Raw genomic sequence first — 20,911 nt, 5'->3', positions numbered from 1 at the left:
GCAACTCCCAGCATAATTTATATTCTGCAGTGGGCCCTTCAGAGCACTCATCAGAATCAACACATAACAGGCAAATGTCTAAATCCATACACCATTCTCACTGCTGACATTCCTTACATCTTTATATTAGCCATTGCCTAACCTATCAACCGCATTATCTTTTGCAATCCTTCCTCCCCCCTGCCCCTCCTTTCAAATTAGCTGTCATCATCTCCAGTGTACCTTCAAACAGCCCCTAGTCACGTAGTTAAGTGCGTTAGTTCCCCAAATGAGTCACTGATGACTTCCAGTGATTTAATAGTGCCCCGAACAGATAAACTTTGATGGTGAGTAAAAAAGATTACAGTCTATCTACAATGTCAGTTTGGGGATTGATGTTGAAACCTGAATACACCTAGTCTGCAAGTGAATGGCCTGAATTCAGATAACGGTGGACAGCCAAAAACTGGTTTGGTCTTAAAGAATAGCAATGTGTTAGTCTTACTCTCTGTATGTTATCTACTCAAACCACATGGCCTTGCTCATCTTCACACATTACTGCAATGAATCCTTAAGCATGTACAAATGGGTACTATAGTTCAGCAAATTGAACCAAAAGCCAGTACAAACATAATGTGCAAGGGAAAGAAAAAACTTCTAAGTCATTAAAAGAGCTTCAGTTCCTGCCTGGGTATTACATGATTTCAGCAAGTAGGTTCTAAAATATTGGAAGCTACAAACCTGTGCAATACCATAGTTCTCAAAAGACAATAGTGTATCCTACCTATCCTCTTCTCGTTAGAACCCTACCCCTGTGTATCTCCACATAGGTTATAGGAATCATAGAATCTTTTAGATTGGGAAAGACTTTTTTCAAGATCATCGAGTCCAACTGTTAACTTCCAGGGATGGTGACTCCACCACTTCCCTGGACATGCCATTCCAATGCTTGGCAACCCTTTTGGAGAAGAGATTTTTCCTAATATCCAATCTAAAGTTCCCCTGGCACAACTTGAGGCCATTTCCTCTTGCTCTGTCACTTGTTACCTGGGAGAAGAGACCGACCCCCACCTTGGTACAACCTCCTTTCAGGTAGTTGTACAGAGTGATAAGGTGTCCCCTGAGCCTCCTTTTCTCCAGGTTGAGTCTCTCCAGCTTCCTCAGCTACTGTCCATCAGAATTGTGCTCCAGACCCTTCCCTAGCTCCGCTGCCCTTCTCTGGACATGCTCCAGCCCCTCAATGTCTGTCTTGTCGTGAGGGGCCGAAAACTGAACACAGGATTTAAAGTGTGGCCTCACCAGTGCCCAGCACATGGGGCCAGTCACTGCCCTACATACTGGACTGTGTGCTAGAAGCACACAAAAGAGTGGAGCACCGACTTCTGAATTTCTTCAGCCCCAGATAGCCTTAGGAGTGCTACTTTCTGTACTGCACTTGAGAATCCCACCACAACTTTAATGTATGCTAAATAGCAATATCAACACACACTCAGTTTTATAATCCAGCCTTTGTATGACTCGCAGTTGAGTCACAAGAGATTAACGCAGAAAGCTCATTCCATCCTGATGTAAAAGGAGGGGTATGTTATGAAAGCATATTTGCAGGGAGTGCTCTCTTGGTAAAGGATGAGAAGGGAAGCCTGTAAGTTGTCTACGGAATGCACAATATCACACTCAAAATTATTAAGAAGAAAACAACGAAGCAAGGAAGCTAGTAAGAGTAATTCTCATGGGAGTAAACAATGAAGAAACTGTGATCGCTCCCGGGAAAACAGAAACGGCAGCACAGAACAAACCTCCACCGCAGAAACCCATTCATACGTTGTAGTCCACTGCTCAGGTCCTGCTCCTCCGGACAGCCAGTTCAGCATCCACGCCGGCAGAACCCAGCCCTGCCTTGCACTCTACGCAAGCAGCGCAAAGCTCGTGATGATGCCTTGTGAGGCCCCGGGGCCCCTGCGCGGAAGAACCTGTAGCGGAGGGAAAGAGTCACCGTGGCGGCGATAGGACCCAGGGGGCGCCCCGTGTGGCAGGGCGGGGCGAGCAGCCACAGACCCACCGCGCGGGAGCGCTCCCCAGCCGGCAGGACCAGACGGGCTGGGGCGGCTCTGCGTCGGCACACGGGGACAGCGGGCTGCGGTCCGGCGCGAGCAGGGGCATCCTCACGCTGAGGCGCGGGACGTGACTCAGGTACTGAGGCGGAGCCGTCGTGCGTGATGTTGCGGGATGCTTGCCTGGCCCAGGGGTACGAACGCCGTGGGGAGCGCGGGGGGGGGGGGGGGGGGTCCGGAGCCGGGTGAGACGAATCCAGAGCGCCGGGCTGACCGAGGGCGCTCTCTCCGTGGGGCTCTCCGGGCCACCGGATGCGCCCGAGCGCCGCCCAAGCTTTGGGCGAGCGCGGCATAGGAGTCCCGGGTTCATCACTCGCCCAGAAGCTGCGCTGGGCGCCCGTGGGGCGGTGAGCACCACGCCAACTGTCCTCGCACCCGTTGGCACCACCCCACGACGGTCGGCGGGGCGCCATCCCGCCGGCTGCGTTTTTCCCCGCGCATGGGGCCAGGCGGGCGCACCTCTGCCTCGGGAAACCCGCGTTGCCGTATGGATCGCCCAATGTCCTCATCGGCATCGGTCTGAAGCGCTGTCCGGGCGCTGAGCGGTGCTGGCCACCGAGCCCCGCTCAGCCTGCTAGGAGAGAGCGCTGCCCCCGGCTTCCCCTCTGGCAGCCGGGTCACGCCTAGGCGCGTAGTGCCGCCGGTCCGAGGGGGCACACCGGTGGCTCGTGGGACACCCGCGAGCTCGGGCTTTGTTCCCCACATTCATGGCCTCAGACCGTTACTGGGCGCCGAGGGTCTCCGTGAAAGCCTCGCCTCCGTGGTCCCTTCGCTACTGCTCACCTCCTATTTCAGTGTCGAGCCCCGGGAGGTGAATTTCGGAATTATTTGTCACAGCGGTGACCGTTCAGGTCCGTCAGAGCGAGCGACGCGCAGTCTGAGGGACAGTCCCCTCATAAGGACATCGTCGCAGCCCCGGGCATGAACTCCGTTACTCGGTTCAGCAAGCACACTAGGAACCGTGGGGCGCCGGGGCGCGGAATCGCGCGGCGTCTCCCTGGTCTGCGTGAGCATCGGCTGCGGCGGCGACCCAAGCGCTCCGCGGGAGTCGTCTCGGCCGAGGGCTGTGCCGGCTACGTGCCCGCCCCGGAGCGCCGCGCGAGCGGTCGTGGCCGTGCCGACGCCGCGACCGCCACCATTGTTTTCGCAACCCCGCTTCCCCGCCGCGCGGCGGCCGCCGCAGCCCCTCTCCATCTCTTGGGAAAGAGCCCTTTTCTGATGTTGCTCGCAATCCGCCTGGAGGGATCTGTGGCTTGCCTTCTAAGCAGTTCTGTGGAGAGAAGAAAAAGCGCTCAAAAGTGGAGTTGAATTCCAGCAATTCAGCTTCCTCACAGGCGCAGACTGTTAACACTGGTGGAAATTCACTCCCCTTGGGCAGCGGATTTGCATGCTTTTGGGGTAAAGCAATTGGAAAACCGTTCAATTTAGGATGTCACAGAGTAAAGTCATGTACGGCTTTGCAGTGTATATTTCAGAGGAAGCGGTGCGTCAGTCAGCCGTTTTAAAATGCAAACCAGAATCTATTAGTAGAGTACACCTCTTGTGGTTCAGTCAGAAGTATAACTCAGGGTATATTATAGAAATAAGAAGGTGGCATTTTAAATTGTGACTTAAGTGACAATTCACATATCTCAGTGTATGACACCCTATTATGCAGCTGCACTGCCCAAAGTGGTTGTGTAAAATGACACCTCTGAGCCAGACATCTTTCCTCACTATATTCAGCTACATGTGCTCACCTAGCTTGAGATACAGTGCATGTGCATATGAGCACTTCATGTATTAGGGTAGTTCCATGGTATTCTGCAGAAATAAGCACAGATGCCCAGCTGGTGACAGGACTAGACCCTTAATTAGTATTTATCTAGCTCCATCACTTTTTGGTTTCATACTAAACAATATAAGGACACTTCTCCACTATAAGCAATTGGCAAGCATTTCTGTTTTTCTAAAGCTTTAGCACATTGCAAAGACATCATAGCTGCAGGGCTGAAATTAGTTTTCATTATACATGAAAACACATTGTAAGTTGTTCCTAACTGAAGTTGGGATTCTGCAACTTGTATCTTTGAAAGCACATGGAAAACAGTCAGATAATTGCAATGCAACTGAAGGCATGTCTGTCACTTTTATGTGAACACAGAAAGGTCATGTGCTCTTTGGTGTTAAGGTGCTGCTGTGATGCTGACATTGATGAACTTATGGTAATGGATGTGGTATAAAAAAACCCACAGACATTTAGCAAAAGAAATCCACTTCTCCAGAAACTGGGCATTTGATATAGATACAGTTACTCTGGAGGTCGACAATGCTGTTGTAATAGGAGTAGTATATTTGTTTTCCCAAATAATATAAAGAGCGGCACTCTAACATTTTCATGATATAAAATAAAACAGGCAAATAAATAGTCACTTTCCCTGTAGAGCACTTTACCCAGATAATAGAATAGACTGTTAGTATTATCTGCTACACATAAAATTGCAGTGTGAATTTATTGTCACTGTGGTCTGCTAATAACTTGTGATGAATGTTACTCACTGTGCTGCAGCAGTGAACAGTTGTTTTGAGGCTAAATGGGGACTGGAGATTGGTTAATAGACAAGAGCTGGTATGGAACATCACTTGCAGCTACAGACAGCACAGAATTAAACTAGGAGTTCTGAGGAGATGAGAGAATGGGGAAAACTGGCAAACCCTTAAGAAAGGCAGCAGATCCGGAAAACTGTCTCTGTTGAAACAGAGGGGGACAAAATGGGATAGTAGCAGTCACTGTGGGGCCTTGCAGGGAGGACAGGAGGGCAGGATAGGCATTGGTAAGTATGGCAATGATTTTGTAGGGAACAGAAGTTTGCAGCAGCCTGTGTAATGAATATATAATTCAACTTACCTGCTACTTAAGCAGGTAAGCCACAAGAAATGCACTAGTGGGCTTTACCAGTGGCCCATCTAAATGGCTTTATGAGGTACTTGAATTGTAATAAAATTTGATTTAAAGATATATGCATCTGTACTTTAGAGAATCAGGAAGGAGTTAAAGTCATGCTGAATAGGCAGATGTCAGTGATGTCAATAAAAAGCATAGTTGTTTTATACGTAGAGGGCTATCATAAAGGTCTGGAGAATATGAAAATAAAAATATTTTTTCAGGAATCATTTCCTGCAGAATTTCAGTAGAGCTGGTTAGTTTTAGGATTCTTCACTTAAAACCAAGAATAACATGCATATTTTGTTTAGTCTGCTTAGATTTTAATACCCTTGGGCAAATACAGGAGGTTTATGACTCCTATTAACACAGTATTGAGCAGCCTATGCTTTTCAATGTAATCATACCTCCAACACCCTATGACGAGAGAATCATTATTTTCTTTGTTTCACAGATAGGAAAAGTGAAGGAGGATGTCTGCGTTGCTCAGTTTAGATCATCTTCCTTATTTTGTAATTATACAGTTCTCAAACAGGTGGGGTTCCAGACTGAGGTCCTCGCTGAACTGGGTTCCCTACTTAGAAGCTTATGTTCTGTTTTTGACAATCATCTTTTATTTGTATCACAGAAGTTCAAGGTTGTATTGATTTCAACCATAGTTAGCAGAAATTAATTATTCTTGAGAATTCTTGAAATTAATTCCTCTTGAGAACAGGAAGTTCTCAAGCTATAGAGGTCAGCCTACATGTTCATAAATATCCTTCCTACCCATACTGCTGACCAGGAAGTACAGCTAGGTTGCCAATAAGAGTATTGGCTAAACACGAATAATAGATTCTTGCCATTTCTAGCTATGCTCTCCTCTTATATACATGATCCCAGAAACCACACCATCACACCACCCACAATGCTACCTGCAGTCACCTAATACTTCCTCCTAACTGAGTCTATATTAGTTTCCCTGACAACAAGAAGATAATATCAGGAAGATGAAACCCCACAGATTTAACTACATTTGCTGCCTTTGTTTTACACATTACCAAACCAAGAACCCATTCATGACAGAAGGAATCTGGAATAAATACTGACAATACTATCATGTTTGTTGTGGAGATATGAAACTGAGCCACAGCCAGTTAAATGTAATCCTTTGCCTCTAAATAGGGCTGGGCTAACAAAAGCAGAAAGCAAAGCAAGCTGTTGCAATAGTTAGGCAGTAGCCTCCTATCTTAGCAGGCTTTGACAGCATCCCAGCACTGTAGTGAAATCCTAAGTAAAAATTTTGCCTGTGCTGATCAACCACAAGCCTGCCTTTTCTAAAGGTGGTAGCCCTCGTTGGTACATTTCACACAGGAACCTCTGCACTACTTCCTTATTATTTCTTAAGGAGGTGAATACAGTCTTAGCCTAGTGAGGCACACCACAACAGGATGAAGTGCATCCTTGCTGTGTTTATGGAGACAGGCTTAATTTAGTTCTGGTTAATGGTCTTTTAATTTTGATGTGTTAACATGAACAACTAATGGACAAAACCAGATGAATAACATTGATTGTAGAATCATAAAATGGTTTGGGCTAGAAGGAACCTCAAAGTTCATCTCGTTCCAACCCCCTGCCGTGGGCAGAACACCTTCCATTAGACCAGGTTGCTCCAAAGCCCATCCAACCTGGCCTGCAACTCTTCCAGGGATGGGACAGCCACAGCTTCTCTGGGCAACCTTTGCCAGGGCCTCAGCACCCTCACACTAAAGAATTTCTTCCTAGTACCTGACCTAAACCTACTGTCAGTTTGAAGCCATTCCCCCTTGTTCTATCATTACATGCCTTTGTAACGAGTCCCTCTCCAGCCTTCTTGTAGCCACTTCAGGCACTGGGAAGGTGCAATAGGGTTTCCCCAGAGCATCCTCTTCTGCAGGCTGCACAGTCTGAATTCTCTCAGCCTTTCCCTTTAAGAGAGCTGTTTTTGATGCATGTGTGGGTGAAATGTGAACCACCCTTAAAAGGATGGCACTTGAAGATCTGGTGTGCTGGTTTGCGGTGATTTTTAGCCAAATGTGGTAGTAGACATGACGTAAAGAAGAGTAAATGGATATTACTGTGTGTTTCCCTATAGGCTTATTTTTATGAAGTGCTGGAAAGTAGGCCAGGTTCCCTCACATCAGCAAGTCGAGCTCTTTCATCCCAGCAGAACATAAAACCGTTTTAGAGACTGTTCCTCATGGCAAAGCCGGTAAATTCCGTAAGGCACGTGGAACAGAATATGTCTCTTACAGGCTGACTTGCTCTGCTGGGCATGGAAGAGCTCAAGAATAGCCAGGAAGGAGGGTATTTTCCTATCGTGGGAGAACCGGGCTCCGGCAACCGCGGTAGCGAGCGCTGGGCGGGGGTGCGGCCCCGGCCCCGCCCGCGCCGCGCGCGCAGCTCGCGGGCAGCGCCCGCCCCCCCGCCCAAGTCACGTCCCGCACGTCTCAGTGCGGCTGCCGCCCGCGCGCGCCCCGCTGGGGCATCACAGAGCGGGGGCACGCGGGGCCGCGGGCTCCTGCAGCCCCTGCTCCCAGCGTCGGAGTGCGGGTGGGGGAACTGGGTCTTCCTCCGAGCCGCGTCCGCACCAGGCTCGGTGCGCCGGGTGCCGAGTTGACTTCTATTCCCCCGAAAAGCTTGGACAGTTCTCTTCTGGAAGGAACAAGCGTGCTGCCAAGTAGTTCTTAACGGTGTTCCTTCTCAAAGCCACTCGCCGCTTCATATGGCGTGGATGTAGTTTGCTGTCGGGGTTCAGTACTGTAGGTCTGCAGAGGCTGCCCTTAAAAACAACTTTGCTGTAGACGCAGTAAAGGAGACTGCCCCAGCCTGTGCGAAGAGGTGAACGCCATAAGGCACTGAATGTCCCCATCCAGCACTCTGTAAGCAGTCTGGAGACATTTCCAGTTGCTATTTTTCAACAAAGCATGCTCATATATTATTACTAACTTCGTGTTGCTATTAGAAGGGTAATGGAAACGAACAGGAACTGCCCAAGCCTTCCCCCAACATTTTAAACCTTCACTCCAAACGAAATGTTCTGACAACTTGGAAGCAGTGCGAGTGACAATGCCTCCTACCCCCTGGAGTCCTTCAATTTTACATCTTATTCCTGTTTTTTATACATTTGAGCCGAGATACTTCCATCAGCATTACCTCTGTTATCATTAATATTACAGAGTTGCCACTGTCACAAGGATTACCCTTTGTGCATCTACTCCGTGCTATCTGGTTATTGCTTTAAAAAAGTAAGTCCTTATTTGAAGAATGCTTTATACCTTGTGTCAAACAAAAGCTACTGGGAAAAAGAGTTTTGAAGGGTGGACAGATCCCAGTGTTGGTCTTGGCAGAGATGCATCTTAAGACTTCTATTTAGCAACTCAAAGCCTGCTGCAGAAATTGCCGAGTCTACCAAGCTGTGCATTTTTACGAACTCTCACAGCAATCAGCAAATGAGCCACAAACACCTCGATGACTAGTTTTGTGGAGGTATTCTGTTTCCCTTCTTGTTAAACCATTTTATGTTCTAGTTGTTTGGACTTTAAACAAATTGTTTTCTGTTTATATTTGATTTCCAGAAAAGAAGAGGTGAAGCCAATACTGTGAGGCTTACTGTGCTCATACAGGCCAGGGCATTAGAACAGCCATAGTCATGGCCAGATTTATTTCTGTTATCATGTATATAAAGTTGTTTCTTCCAAGAAGTGGGAGTGCTGGTCTAAATACCATAGTAAGTGCATCCATACCGGCCTATTAAGAATCGTGCATCTGGTGCTCAGTTGTCTAGACAAGTCTGCATCAGATTGCTGTGTCATATACAGTCTGGTTCTGAAATGGAGCTGTAAGAATTACGTAGTTCCCAACTTACAACAATTGCTGTGCAGGCTTATATTGTTGAAAGCAGAAGCATTCTTTACTCATGCGCAACTATGGTTGCACTCCTCTTTTAGATACCACTGAAGAGAAACACTGTCACAATCAATTGCACATTAAAGAAATGGCCAATTTTTGTACATGTAAGATTTAATGAGTAAGATCCTTGTTTGAAGGTCACCTTAACATTTTCAAGACTCGTGTAGAACACAGATCCTACAAAAACCTAGCTGTTGTGATGCAGTAACTCCCTGCGCTCCTCACATACAGGGACACACTATGTGCCTTTTCAGCGTCTTATTTACCCCACATCTCTCACTTTTAAAACCTGTCAGCATTACTGCCTAGAACGTAATATTATCATGACAAAATATTTTTAGATGCAAAGGTGCTTATGGCTGCATATAGAAAATGTGAAAAATGTGATTCATCAAATATTACTTTTTCTTACTGATCACATAATAACAACAATGGAAAGTATTTGCTTCAGGCGGGCAGTTGTACTGAGCGTTGCTGGAGTTACTAATTTCCAGCATCCACAAAAATGGCTCGTGGAGATTTTCATTGCAGTTTAGCTTACGAACTTACTTGATGTGTGAAAAATGATAGCTCATCATCATCATCTCAAAAGGATCTATCTTTTCAAGACAGCAGCGTATCAGGGCTGTACTGCTGTCCTCGGTGGGAAATAAAAAATCTGGGTGATTAGTCCACCATTTCACAGAACACTTGTGATGCACCAAGCCTCCTAAGCGAACAGGCCAGGAGCTTCATGTAACAAGGTCTTATATAAAAAGTCCTGCAGACTTTAATGCAGTAATTATTACATATTGTCAAAAGTCAAATAGACCCCCGAGCTGCTGTAATGGCTTCAGTTTTTCGATGAAACAGTGATTTATTTGGCTGAAATCCAGTTCTGACTTGGAGAGCTGTGAGGGGACGTTCATTTAAAACTCAGTTGTGTGCATCTCATTTTCATGTATTTTTGCAAGCTCTGTAAGAACTGAATTCAAACAAAGAATAGTTAAAATTGCACTGCATCCTCAAGACTTTTATTTAAAGTAGTTCCATGCTTTAGTTTTAACGGTAGTGCAATTTTAGGCACTAATTGCTTTTTGTTTCTTAGGGAACACACAAGCTGCTTCATCATGGGAGCTGTAGTAGCTGACGATGGTCCATCTGGTGTTAAAGCCCCTGATGGAGGCTGGGGCTGGGCTGTCCTTTTTGGCTGTTTTATCATCACAGGATTCTCCTATGCCTTTCCTAAGGCAGTTAGCGTCTTCTTTAAAGAACTTATCCGGGAATTTGGCATTGGATATAGTGACACTGCATGGATTTCCTCCATTCTGCTGGCCATGCTTTATGGAACAGGTGAGTAGTTATCTGGTTTTGAAACCGTACTGTGTCATACAATTAAGTTTGTCACACAGCCATTTACAGTGTGTATCATGACTGCATATCATTCCTTGTGTGCAAGTAAGGCATTCCAAAGAAGAATTACTATTAATCACTTAAATCAAACGGTTATTTAAGCCCATCCAGCTTGGATTTAAAATTACGTGTCTTTAACTCAGTAGCTGCTGAAGATGATGAAAAAGAAAAATCCCAAGGCACTCTGAAGACAAAAAAGATTCAAGTATTTGACTACAGAGGAAAGGACATTTTTCCTGATTGGCTTGACTGTATGGACAGAGTACAGAACAAGTCAGAATCATTGATGAAAGACCTTAGACCTTTAAGATCATTGATTCCAACCACGAACCTAACACTTTGAAGTCCACCAAAGAAATACAAAGTGTCATAAAATCAGTTGCAAAAGTTGGTTTATCTTAGCAACTGTAACTTGCTTTTCTTGCCTAGGTCCACTTTGTAGTGTATGCGTCAATCGCTTTGGTTGTCGCCCTGTCATGCTGGTGGGTGGCCTTTTTGCCTCAATGGGGATGGTGATAGCTTCCTTCTGTACAAGCATCATTCAGATCTATCTAACTGCAGGTGTGATTACTGGTAAGTAGTACGCATTGCTGAAAATGAGTTAACTTATGTCTTAGCTTTAGGCTGAAATTTTGTGTAAGTGAGAAATACCTGAAGTATCAGGATCACTCAACTGGGCTTTTATAAAGATGGCAGATAAATGTGGAAATAAAATGTCATTTATTTCTGTTATGAATGTTTAATAGCGTGAAGTGTAATCATAAAGTACGAGAATACTATGGGGGTAGAATGCTTTGTGTTATCTTAGGATTCTTTTGTCCATTTTGAATAAAACTATTTTCTCTTAAGTTATGAGTCAGAAAAATTGTAATTAGAATATCCTTAACAGTGATATTGTAGGCCAGTATTAATTTTTATGTACCTTCTGCTACAGGTTTGGGTTTGGCACTAAACTTTCAGCCTTCACTCATCATGTTAAACCGTTACTTTGACAAACGCCGGCCCTTAGCCAATGGGTTATCTGCTGCTGGGAGTCCAGTGTTTCTTTGTGCTCTCTCACCGTTGGGGCAGATACTACAACATGAATACGGTTGGAGAGGAGGATTTCTTATCCTGGGTGGGATGCTGCTCAACTGCTGTGTATGCGGAGCATTAATGAGACCTTTGGAGCCACCCAAAAAGTCTGAAGCTACCAAAGAGCCAGCTGAGAAGAAAGTAAAGAAAAAACTTCTGGATTTCAGTGTGTTTAAAGACGGTGGTTTTGTAATCTATGCTCTAGCAGCATCTATCATGGTGCTTGGCCTCTTTGTTCCCCCGGTTTTTGTTGTGAGTTATGCCAAGGATTTAGGGTCTCAAGACACCAAAGCAGCTTTTCTTCTGACTATTCTGGGATTCATTGATATCTTTGCTCGGCCAATCTGTGGAATGGTAGCTGGTCTTAAATGGGTTAGACCACGCTGTGTCTACCTCTTCAGTTTTGCTATGATTTTTAATGGCTTTACAGATCTTATGGGTTCTATGTCTGTTGATTATGGTGGACTGGTGGTCTTTTGTATTTTCTTTGGCATTTCTTACGGAATGGTAGGTGCTCTTCAGTTTGAAGTTCTCATGGCTATTGTTGGTACGCAGAAGTTTTCCAGTGCTATCGGTTTAGTGCTCCTGGCAGAAGCTATGGCTGTTCTGATTGGTCCACCATCAGCAGGCAAGTATGCCATTTAGTTCAGAATTTAAAATTGTGTGCATTGCATCCATTTACACAAAACGTAAGGGAGCAGAAGAAAAGATGTGAGTCACTCGAGAAATGCAGATTGTTGCTAGTGCTGCACATGCTTCAAAGGCTTTCTGCAGTTACACTCTGAAATACCCGAGAAGGGGTGGAATGAACCTTTCCCCTCTTGGATCTATTTCAGGATTGGTTAAATTGCCATCTGGAGATGCTATTTCTCCTCTGAAGGCTTGCACTGAACTTCTTATTGGTAGATAGCTGACTGGGATTCAGAACATGAAACCTGTCAAGTTTCTTTGGGAAATACTAGGATACATTCTCGATATGGTAGACTTGGAGGAGGAAAGAAAACATCTGAAGGAAGAAAAAAAAAATCTTACGAGGAGGACTATAAAACTGGTGTGATTTAAGGAAGGTAGAGTGCTTCTATTGCACGTCTCACAACCCAAGAATAAGGGCCATGACAAAATAGTCAAATTCATTAATTTGAAGTCAAAGTGCAAATTAATTACCAATCAAAGAACATACATTTTACAGACCCTGAACTGAAACACACTTTCCCTCCCAAAACCCACCAGGTCACTGCCATGAAATGTCTACTGTTTATACCAGACACTAAAAACATCAAGTATTTTTATTGTGACAGAACCTCCTTCATGGGAAAACCAGTACTATGCACTCTGATCTTCAGGTTCGGAGAGGCACTTCCTTCCTATCCTCCCACTTGTTCTTTCACATCCACCAAGTCCCTTGAAAATTCACCTTTACCAGTGTCAGAATCAGTCAATTACTCCAGACTATTACTCTGACTATTGAATAAGATTTGCATTTAAAGCAGACAGTGCACTGCCCATGTAGAAAGGTAAACGAGATTGGGAGCAAGAGGATAATGATGACCAGATCATGATACAGATGATACAGATCCCAGCCATGGATGCACACATTTTTATCTGAAACACAAAGCGCTTGTTTGATGTCTTGCATCTGAGGGCGAGGTTGATTTTATTTCAGATGAACTGCATGCCTCTGTGTGTGCAGGGGGAGTACGTGCTTCGGGATGTCATGTAAAGTCAGTGACTGTTAAACTGAACCGAAATAACTGAGAAATATTTTGTTATAAACTTGTTAAAATTCTATTTCAAAAAACTTGGTTAAATAATCACGGTGATTCTAGAGAGGAGAGTCAAAATATTTTTAAAAAGCAGAAAAATATTCACTGCAAGATAATAACATTTTTTTTAATTACCTGGAATGTTGCCTTTTTCAGGAAAACTCCTGGATGCAACGGGGAGGTACATGTTTGTTTTCATTATTGCTGGAATTGAAGTTACCACCTCAGCCCTTGTATTGGCCTTGGGAAATTTCTTCTGCATTAAGAAAAAATCAGAAGAACCACATACAAAAGAAGAAGCAGCAGAAAGAGAGGAATTAAACAAATCTGAAAACAAATCTCCTGAAGATGCCAAGGTGGACTCTATTGAAGTGGAGCAGTTTCTGAAAGATGAGCCTGAAAAAAATGGAGAAGTTGTAACTAACCCAGAAACATGCGTGTGAGCATGACAAGGAACCGCAAAGTGTTTAGAAAAGAAAGATTTTTCAACGCTATTTATTTTAGAAACAGAAATAGTTTAGGGCTGGGCCATCAGCTTTAGTAACTGGGGCTAGTCAGCTCATCAAGTTTCTTTGGAAGCTGATTAGCTAGACAACATCTTACTGGAAAATTAGCTTTATCAGTAATAGGTGGAGCATTGTGGTTATACATTTTATGTGAACTAAAAAGCTTTTATGAACACAAGTAGGCTCTTGCTATGCATCACCAGAAACTGCTCACTTGGAAGATATAGGAAACATATATTCTAAGAAAAGTGAAATTATATGTATGTTCTCAGACTATTGATGAAATCGCTGTGTTGTGTGGCTAAATATAATTTCCCTGTGTTCTCAGTGAAGGGAAAAAAGCTTGAGATGGATAAAAATCTCAGGAACTTAAAGGTCTCCATTAGGTTTTTGAATTTCTTACCTTTTTAGATTTTTTAGAGCAATTGGCTCAGCCCTAACTTAATTTTAATAATATTTGTAACTTTGATTTATGTAAATGCGTTTCTGTCTAAACCTGTAACCTTTGCAATTATCATCTGGAAAGCCTGTTTTTGGAAAGGCACATTACAGATAGTGTCCTCAGCAGATCACACAAGTTGTATTCTGAGGTAGTACTAAAAGAAAAAAAATGAGCAGAATGGATCCTGACAAACCGTAAGCAAACAAAATTAGCCCACAATTCCACACGCTGTTTTCAGTAAAATTTTCCTAGAGCACTGAAAAATATTACAACTAATATGGAGAAGATGATTAGGTTTAGTAGAACATGGAGAAGATGATTATTAGGTTTATTAGAATATTCTGAAAAAGTGTCCCTTTTGCTTATAAAAGAAATGGTGCAAGTTTCCAGATGACCTTTAGAGTGGGTAGACTTAGGGAGGAAACATGTCAGTCATCCATAAAATGCAATGTTAGCATCACAGGAAGGTTTTAACGTGTTTGGTTTTGATTTTTTTTCCTTCCCCATTTATCTCACTTCCCTGCCTTTTGCATAATCTATGGAAGTTCGAAGTGCCATTCAAAGTGCTGGCTGAGGAAACATGATGGAACTGTTAATCATATTTATGACAGCATGGTACTGAATAGAAAAGGAAGGCAAAAGGAAGGCATTCTATTTCTTTTTTCACCCAAAACCACTCCAGAAATGTAGTTTTTAATACAAAACCATGCTAACTGCAGCCCACCTCTCAGATCTGCTTATAAAAGGCTGTCTAGGTTTTGTAACTGCAGTCACAATCTTTAAAACAGACTAACTGTAACAGTTTTCTTAGTAGTAGCAAAGGAATATTGGCTTTCAAGTGCCAAAATTGTTCCGCTCAATAACTGAAAACTAAAAGACCCTAATCCCTTAAAACCCCGTATCCCCTTTAAATTAACATCATTGTTTCATACTTTACCATTTTTAACAGAAACAAAGTGCCAAAACCATGAACCATTCTCTAATGAAACATCTCAGATACCGGCTTCCGTATTTGTAGTTTCTTTAAAATGATTTTGCATTGTTAGGACAACCTTGCACAGAAATTGGAAAGTTAGAATCGTAACTTTTAAAAGAAATGGATGCTTCACAGAATAAACTGTTTGTTTTTATATCCTATGTAGTGCGTTATTTTAAAATCTTGTATTAATTTAGTGGCAGCGATTGTAGTGAATGACATTTCCCAGCTGTAAAAACTTACTCACTGAACTTAGCTCCAGTTTGCTAAAGACTAAATCGGTACTTGAAACACAACACTGGTAGCTCCAGAAGGCAAGAGAAAAACAGAATCCACAGAGTAATTTATTATATCCTTGGAGGCTGCTTCAGATGATACATGAAGGCCTGATACAGCTTTCAGACTGGAGTTCCCTGTTGTTTCAAAAAGCAAAAACTAGAAACCTTTCCAAAGGTGAATTCAGATTCCCAGATAGCCACTTTTGTCTTACTGTGTGTTTTGATCACTGGATTTCTTTGCTAGATAATGCTATAGGCTGTTATCACAGAACGAAATGATTATTCCTTTGACCTCAGGTTTTGGCACAATTTTAAGTTTCTGTACATTCTGCAAATTGTCTAGACTGCTTTATATGTGTCAGAATGTCATTTGTGCTTATCATACTGACTTTCCAGACTAGGTTTCATTTTCCATACATAATATTTCTACAGTTAAGCTGGAAACAGGAAGTTTTATGTTGCAATTTTATGTGTTTCGAGACAGAAGAGGAAGTTAGGAAGACAAGGAGACACGTTTCAACAAGAAACCATAAATAATCTCGTAAGTAAAACTAGTGTTCACAGAAAGGCTGCATTTGCCTATACAAGTTATTTTCTTCAACTCAAAGATCAATTACTCTGACTGGGACTGCCAGTGCTCTTGTGCTGTTTTCAGCACAGACCTACCAAAGGATTGCAGTATTTATGACAGCAGGAGATGCTTACTGAATGAGAGTGGTCAAATTACAGGACTCCTTTATTGACTGTGAGAAAAAAAAGGGTTAGAATTCAATTCGCTAAGCAGCTTAAAAAGCCACATGAGCAGTATAAAATCTTTTACCGTTTTCATTAATCACAAGAAGCATCAATACAAAGGTGAGAAACTCCCAATGCAGCTCTCTTAGCAACATCAAAACTGGCAGGCTTGAGAGTACTTCAGAGTTCTAGAACCAGTTAAGCTCCTTGCTCCCATTCTGTCCCATTCAAGAGTAACACCCAAGTGTGTGCTAGCCCTCCAGTCCTCTTTCTATTTAGCTGCCTTTATCTTCTTGGAAAGAGATTTGTTATACTGATGGGAAGGAAAGCTCCATGCCAGATCCCTAGGCTGCTGGCCACTAATACTAGACTGTGCTGAAGCATGTACCCAACTGTTCCTATCCAACATGGCCACAAAGGCCTTCACGCTGACCTCCTGTTTTATAGAACTCTTCCCTTCCTCCCCAATGTGTTGAAAAACCAAAACCAACCAAAACCAAACCCCACAAGCAGCTAGTCCTTAGATTCCCAGCACTGTCCAGCCAGGCTCCTTATTAATTTAACTCTGCTTATTGTAAATATTTAAATAGATTGACAAATATAAATACATGTATATATTTTGTATATTTAGAAGCAAGGAATTGATTTTAAATCCCTCCAGTTATTTTGGTACTGTATCTCTTTAATCTCAATACCACTGAGATGCCCTTAAGAGCAGTCTGCAAGATGTGCTCTTCCATATATTTTGAGGATGCATATGGGTCAAAGACATAAAGCATTGCTGAAGAGCCATTAACTGCCCAGGGTCACAGATGGAACAGTTTCACGCAACATCTACCCAGATGAACCTTCGTTCAACCTTCATCTGATTAAAATTTTGTGATTTGAAAAAAGGGAAGAGGAAAAGGAAGGGAGTGTAAGTAATTATGCTACTGAATTGCCAAGCATCCAAACATTATGGTTTACTCCTGCATCATACGCTATTGAAACAAATGTAATTTCTTTAGACACACAGTTCATATATATATGAATATATAAGAAGCCTGGAAAGTAAACAATCAAAAATCTGAAAGACAGTTTTCAGAGATTATTTCTCTGAAAAGTAGTGAATGGTTTTTTACCCTGCAGGCTAGCAACATTTTTAAAGCATTTTGGATCTTCATACATTCTATAAATTGTGTGCTATAGGATTTATGGTTAAAATATGGTATGATTGATCATGTAATGGATCTTAGGCCCTTATTTTCCTGATGCAAGGAGAAGAAATGTGTATAAGTGCCAGTAACACAGAGAGACTATATGAACAAGTATACATGTGTTTGCACATATGTATTTATGTATGTATATATATATATATATATAGATATGTAAAACATGCAAAATACTCATAGGAGTAGATTAGGGACAGTTTGCCCATTTATTAGACAATGAGCAGAGTTAAAATTATATTCTTCCTCCTATACAAAGATAAGTTTGAATTTTTTGAAAATTCTAAATGAAATATTTTGTAGCTATTTGGAGCCTAGAAGACCTCAGCAGTATTACAAGTCCTAAAGTGATGCAGCTATTTGTTTAAAGCTAAGTTAAGATTTGAGAAGGTATGAAGGTATGGTGTAAAGGACTGGAGAGATCTTGTGCTAGTATTAAATTGCATCCACACAAATGTGTATTAGGCAATGTAGAATCATTCTCTAAAAAGAAATGAGAACATTCCCCTAATTGAGCAACCAAACTTCAAACCGAAAAAGCAAAATTCATATATGCGCCTGTGGTAACATCCCAAAGAAAATGTTTCATTTGGTAGACAATCATAAACAGAAGAATTTCAGAATGCACTCTTACACGTTACAGCGGTAAGTACTGACTTGTGTACGTGCGTCCATGTCTCTTTGTCACACTTGTCTTTAGGATTATGGGAATACACTTCAGTTTTGTGTGAGATGACATTTTGTTTCTTGTTAATGCACTTTAATGTATTGTGTACATTTATACTTAGGTTTTTTTAAATGCTTTTCTAGTAAACTGTTGCAAATGTAGTGAATAAATAAAGTTGTCAAAAACTGTGGGTCTGAGAAAATAACATCAGAAAAAATTAACACCCCAATTTGGAAATTTGGCTTCATTTGCACATGCTTAAACAGCTACACAGAGACAACTATAGAGAAGAGGTGACACTTAGCTCACAGGCAGCCAGAATTTAATGTGGGCAAGGGGACTGTTTTTGCCATGACTCATAGTTTGGCCAATTCCAAAAAGGGTATGTGCTCCTGCTGTAAACGATCCTGAAGAGTATTTTAAAGCATCATCTAATTTAAAGTAACAGCTATTCATTTTGTGCTGTGCAAAAAATATTAATGTTCTCCTCTGAATAGTGCTCCAGGTTTTGTTTGCAGGTGAAATTTTATGAACTGTCATGACTTACAAAGCCCAAAATAGTTTGAATACCGACATGCCAGCAAGCTGTCTTTACTGTCAAGTGATGCTCTTTAGAACTTGAAAGCTCCTGAGAAAACACAGCATAAGAATACATTTATGTTGTGGTTTTTTTGATCCTATGGTACCTCAGCTAGGACTGGCTCCTCAAGGTACACTCTCAAGGCTACACCCAAGTGAATCAAAATTACAAGCTCTTCAATGTAGCAAGACCTACCTTTTGTGATCTAGAAGACTGACACCTACTTGCACTTAGAATCTAAGTATCTCTGGCAAGAAATTGTTGAGAAATCTCTCTAAGCTCAGCTTCAGAAGTTTCTCTGTATAGCTACACTGAAAAGGTCTATAGGTCTAGCTTACATTAACCCCCACGTTTGAATAGATACATGGTTATATGCTTTTTTATATGCTAGTTCAGTTAAACTGGCAAGACTTAAGGTGTAATCAAATACTTCGCCACCCCAACAGGCAGATCAAGTCATATGCTGCTACAGGAAGTAATGTTACAGGGTGGACTGAAGTGACAGAACTTATTAGCGTGTAGTCAGCCCACCCTTGTGACAGAAAACCAGAGTTTATCTTTGCCTCTGGTTCTCTTTGAGTCTGAAAGAAGGAAGTAGGGCCTTTCGCTGTAGGGGAAAATGGGCTCGACCCGAGCTGCACAGCTGTTGTTCCCTGCTGCTGGACCTGTTGAAAGAAGGTGATCCACTGACACTGAAAGAGTAAACAACCTTGACTATGACAGAGGCACTGCATATGAGAAGCAACAGCTTCGGAATGGATTGTTTTAGCAGCTTTCTCAATGCTTCTGAGATAGAGCTCATCTTTGTGTAAGTAGGAGAAAAGGTGTTATCTACTAAAAAGCATTAAAATGCTTATGCTCTTAAAAGCATTTTGCTAGTGACACAGTCTGTGGGGTCAGCAGTCCTGTATTTGTCTGAGAAAGTATGGCAAATTAGAGACAGAGTAAAAAGCTACTTACCTCTAGTTATACACTGTAGTTCCTTGACTGATCTCTCTATTTGCTTCATCACGTCAGCAGCATTTCAGCTGGCAGCCTTCCTCACTCATCCCAGATGAATACCTCAGCGCATTAAGGAAGGATAGCCCTTGCTTTTCTGACTTTTCATCTACTACTCTTTTAACAGTTTAAAACCTTTCACAGTAAAACTCTGAACCCAATGAAGAAGTATATCCGGATTTTAGTATTTAAAATTTTTAAATACCAACATACTTTTTCAGTCTTGTTGAAAAATATGCCTTAAGATCCATTGTTGACATGTCAGACAAACTTAAAATACATTTTTTTGCCAGTGAGAGCAGAGAAACATTCGCTGTTTGGGGTCTTCTAAGAAAAAAAAAATCTGTGCATGACCTCAAATTACTCTGGTTTACCCTTTCCTTAAGAATTAAGGGAAATATCAGAAGCTCTGTCCTGCCTTTGTGCCTGTAATACTTGCAGGTCTGAACCAAGCTGAGGACTGTAATTAAGCAAATTTTTTTCTTGTTATGCTCAGGACTAAGTATTTTCTTCCTAGCACATAATGTACCAAATGAATTCTTGTTTTCTTCCACATCCCACCCCAAGCATTCTGGATTGGCCACAGCAAAGACACTGCAGACTAGGGCTTTAGGACGATCTGCACCCTTTCTCCCTTTTTCCATATTCTTCTTTGTCCATTAGGCATATATATATATATATACATATATACACACACACACACACACCCCCCCCTCAGGCCTAGATCTTAAGCATTTTGAATCAAGAATTATCCAAAATGTGATTAACAAAGAACACTTTTTTTAGGCCTATTTTTGTAGATTCTGTATGTACAGTTCTCCTCTCATTTTCTATTATCCCTCTGCCTGCAGCATGTAATGGTTTTGACAGAAGAAACACAGCATATTAGTCTTAATAATATTAAGCAAGAAAAAACTCCACCAACATTTAAGAAGTAGTCGTAAAGTGTTAATACTGTGCAAATATCTGCTGATAAAGTCAGTAGGATTTTGCTGTGAAACACACTCTTACTGATGATCAGGCCTCTGAGCACTCTCCCAGTACAAAAGTACTGAACGATGCACACAGTCACTTAAACCTAGACATACACATGTAAAGTCAGTAACTGTCACTTGAATGAACCAGAAGGAAATGTACTGGTTTTAATAACAAAGTACTGTATTCTTTCACAGTAAAACCTTTTTATTATTAACCTATCTCATCCAGTGAGCTGTAGAAGCTACTTAGCTGTTGGATTAAGTTCATGATGGATTATACTTTCTCGTAGTCTCAAAGCTTAAATTTTGATTTCTGACCAGATGGTTTAGCACTATTAAAAAACCAGCAGCATTATTTGTTTTTACTTGTT

General features: G+C 42.1%; 1 protein-coding gene across 2 annotated transcripts; it reads left to right on the top strand.

Annotated features, from left to right (window-relative positions):
* The first annotated feature begins 1,358 nt into the window (after nt 1–1,358).
* SLC16A3 (solute carrier family 16 member 3) lies at nt 1,359–20,865 on the top strand. Of its 2 annotated transcripts, XM_069032415.1 has the most exons (5): nt 1,359–2,169; nt 10,031–10,275; nt 10,765–10,908; nt 11,270–12,037; nt 13,329–20,865. In XM_069032415.1, the coding sequence occupies exons 2-5, from the start codon at nt 10,053–10,055 to the stop codon at nt 13,613–13,615; spliced, it is 1,422 nt and encodes a 473-aa protein (XP_068888516.1). In that variant the 5' UTR covers nt 1,359–2,169; nt 10,031–10,052; the 3' UTR covers nt 13,616–20,865. The 2 variants fall into 2 exon arrangements, with proteins under 2 accessions (XP_068888516.1, XP_068888515.1); XM_069032414.1 differs by lacking the exon at nt 1,359–2,169 and having other exon boundaries at nt 9,900–10,275.
* The last annotated feature ends 46 nt before the right edge of the window (nt 20,866–20,911 follow it).

This window comes from Aphelocoma coerulescens, chromosome 18, assembly GCF_041296385.1.
Source record: "Aphelocoma coerulescens isolate FSJ_1873_10779 chromosome 18, UR_Acoe_1.0, whole genome shotgun sequence".
NCBI lineage: Eukaryota > Metazoa > Chordata > Aves > Passeriformes > Corvidae > Aphelocoma > Aphelocoma coerulescens.
This window is presented reverse-complemented; position numbering and strand designations above follow the sequence as displayed.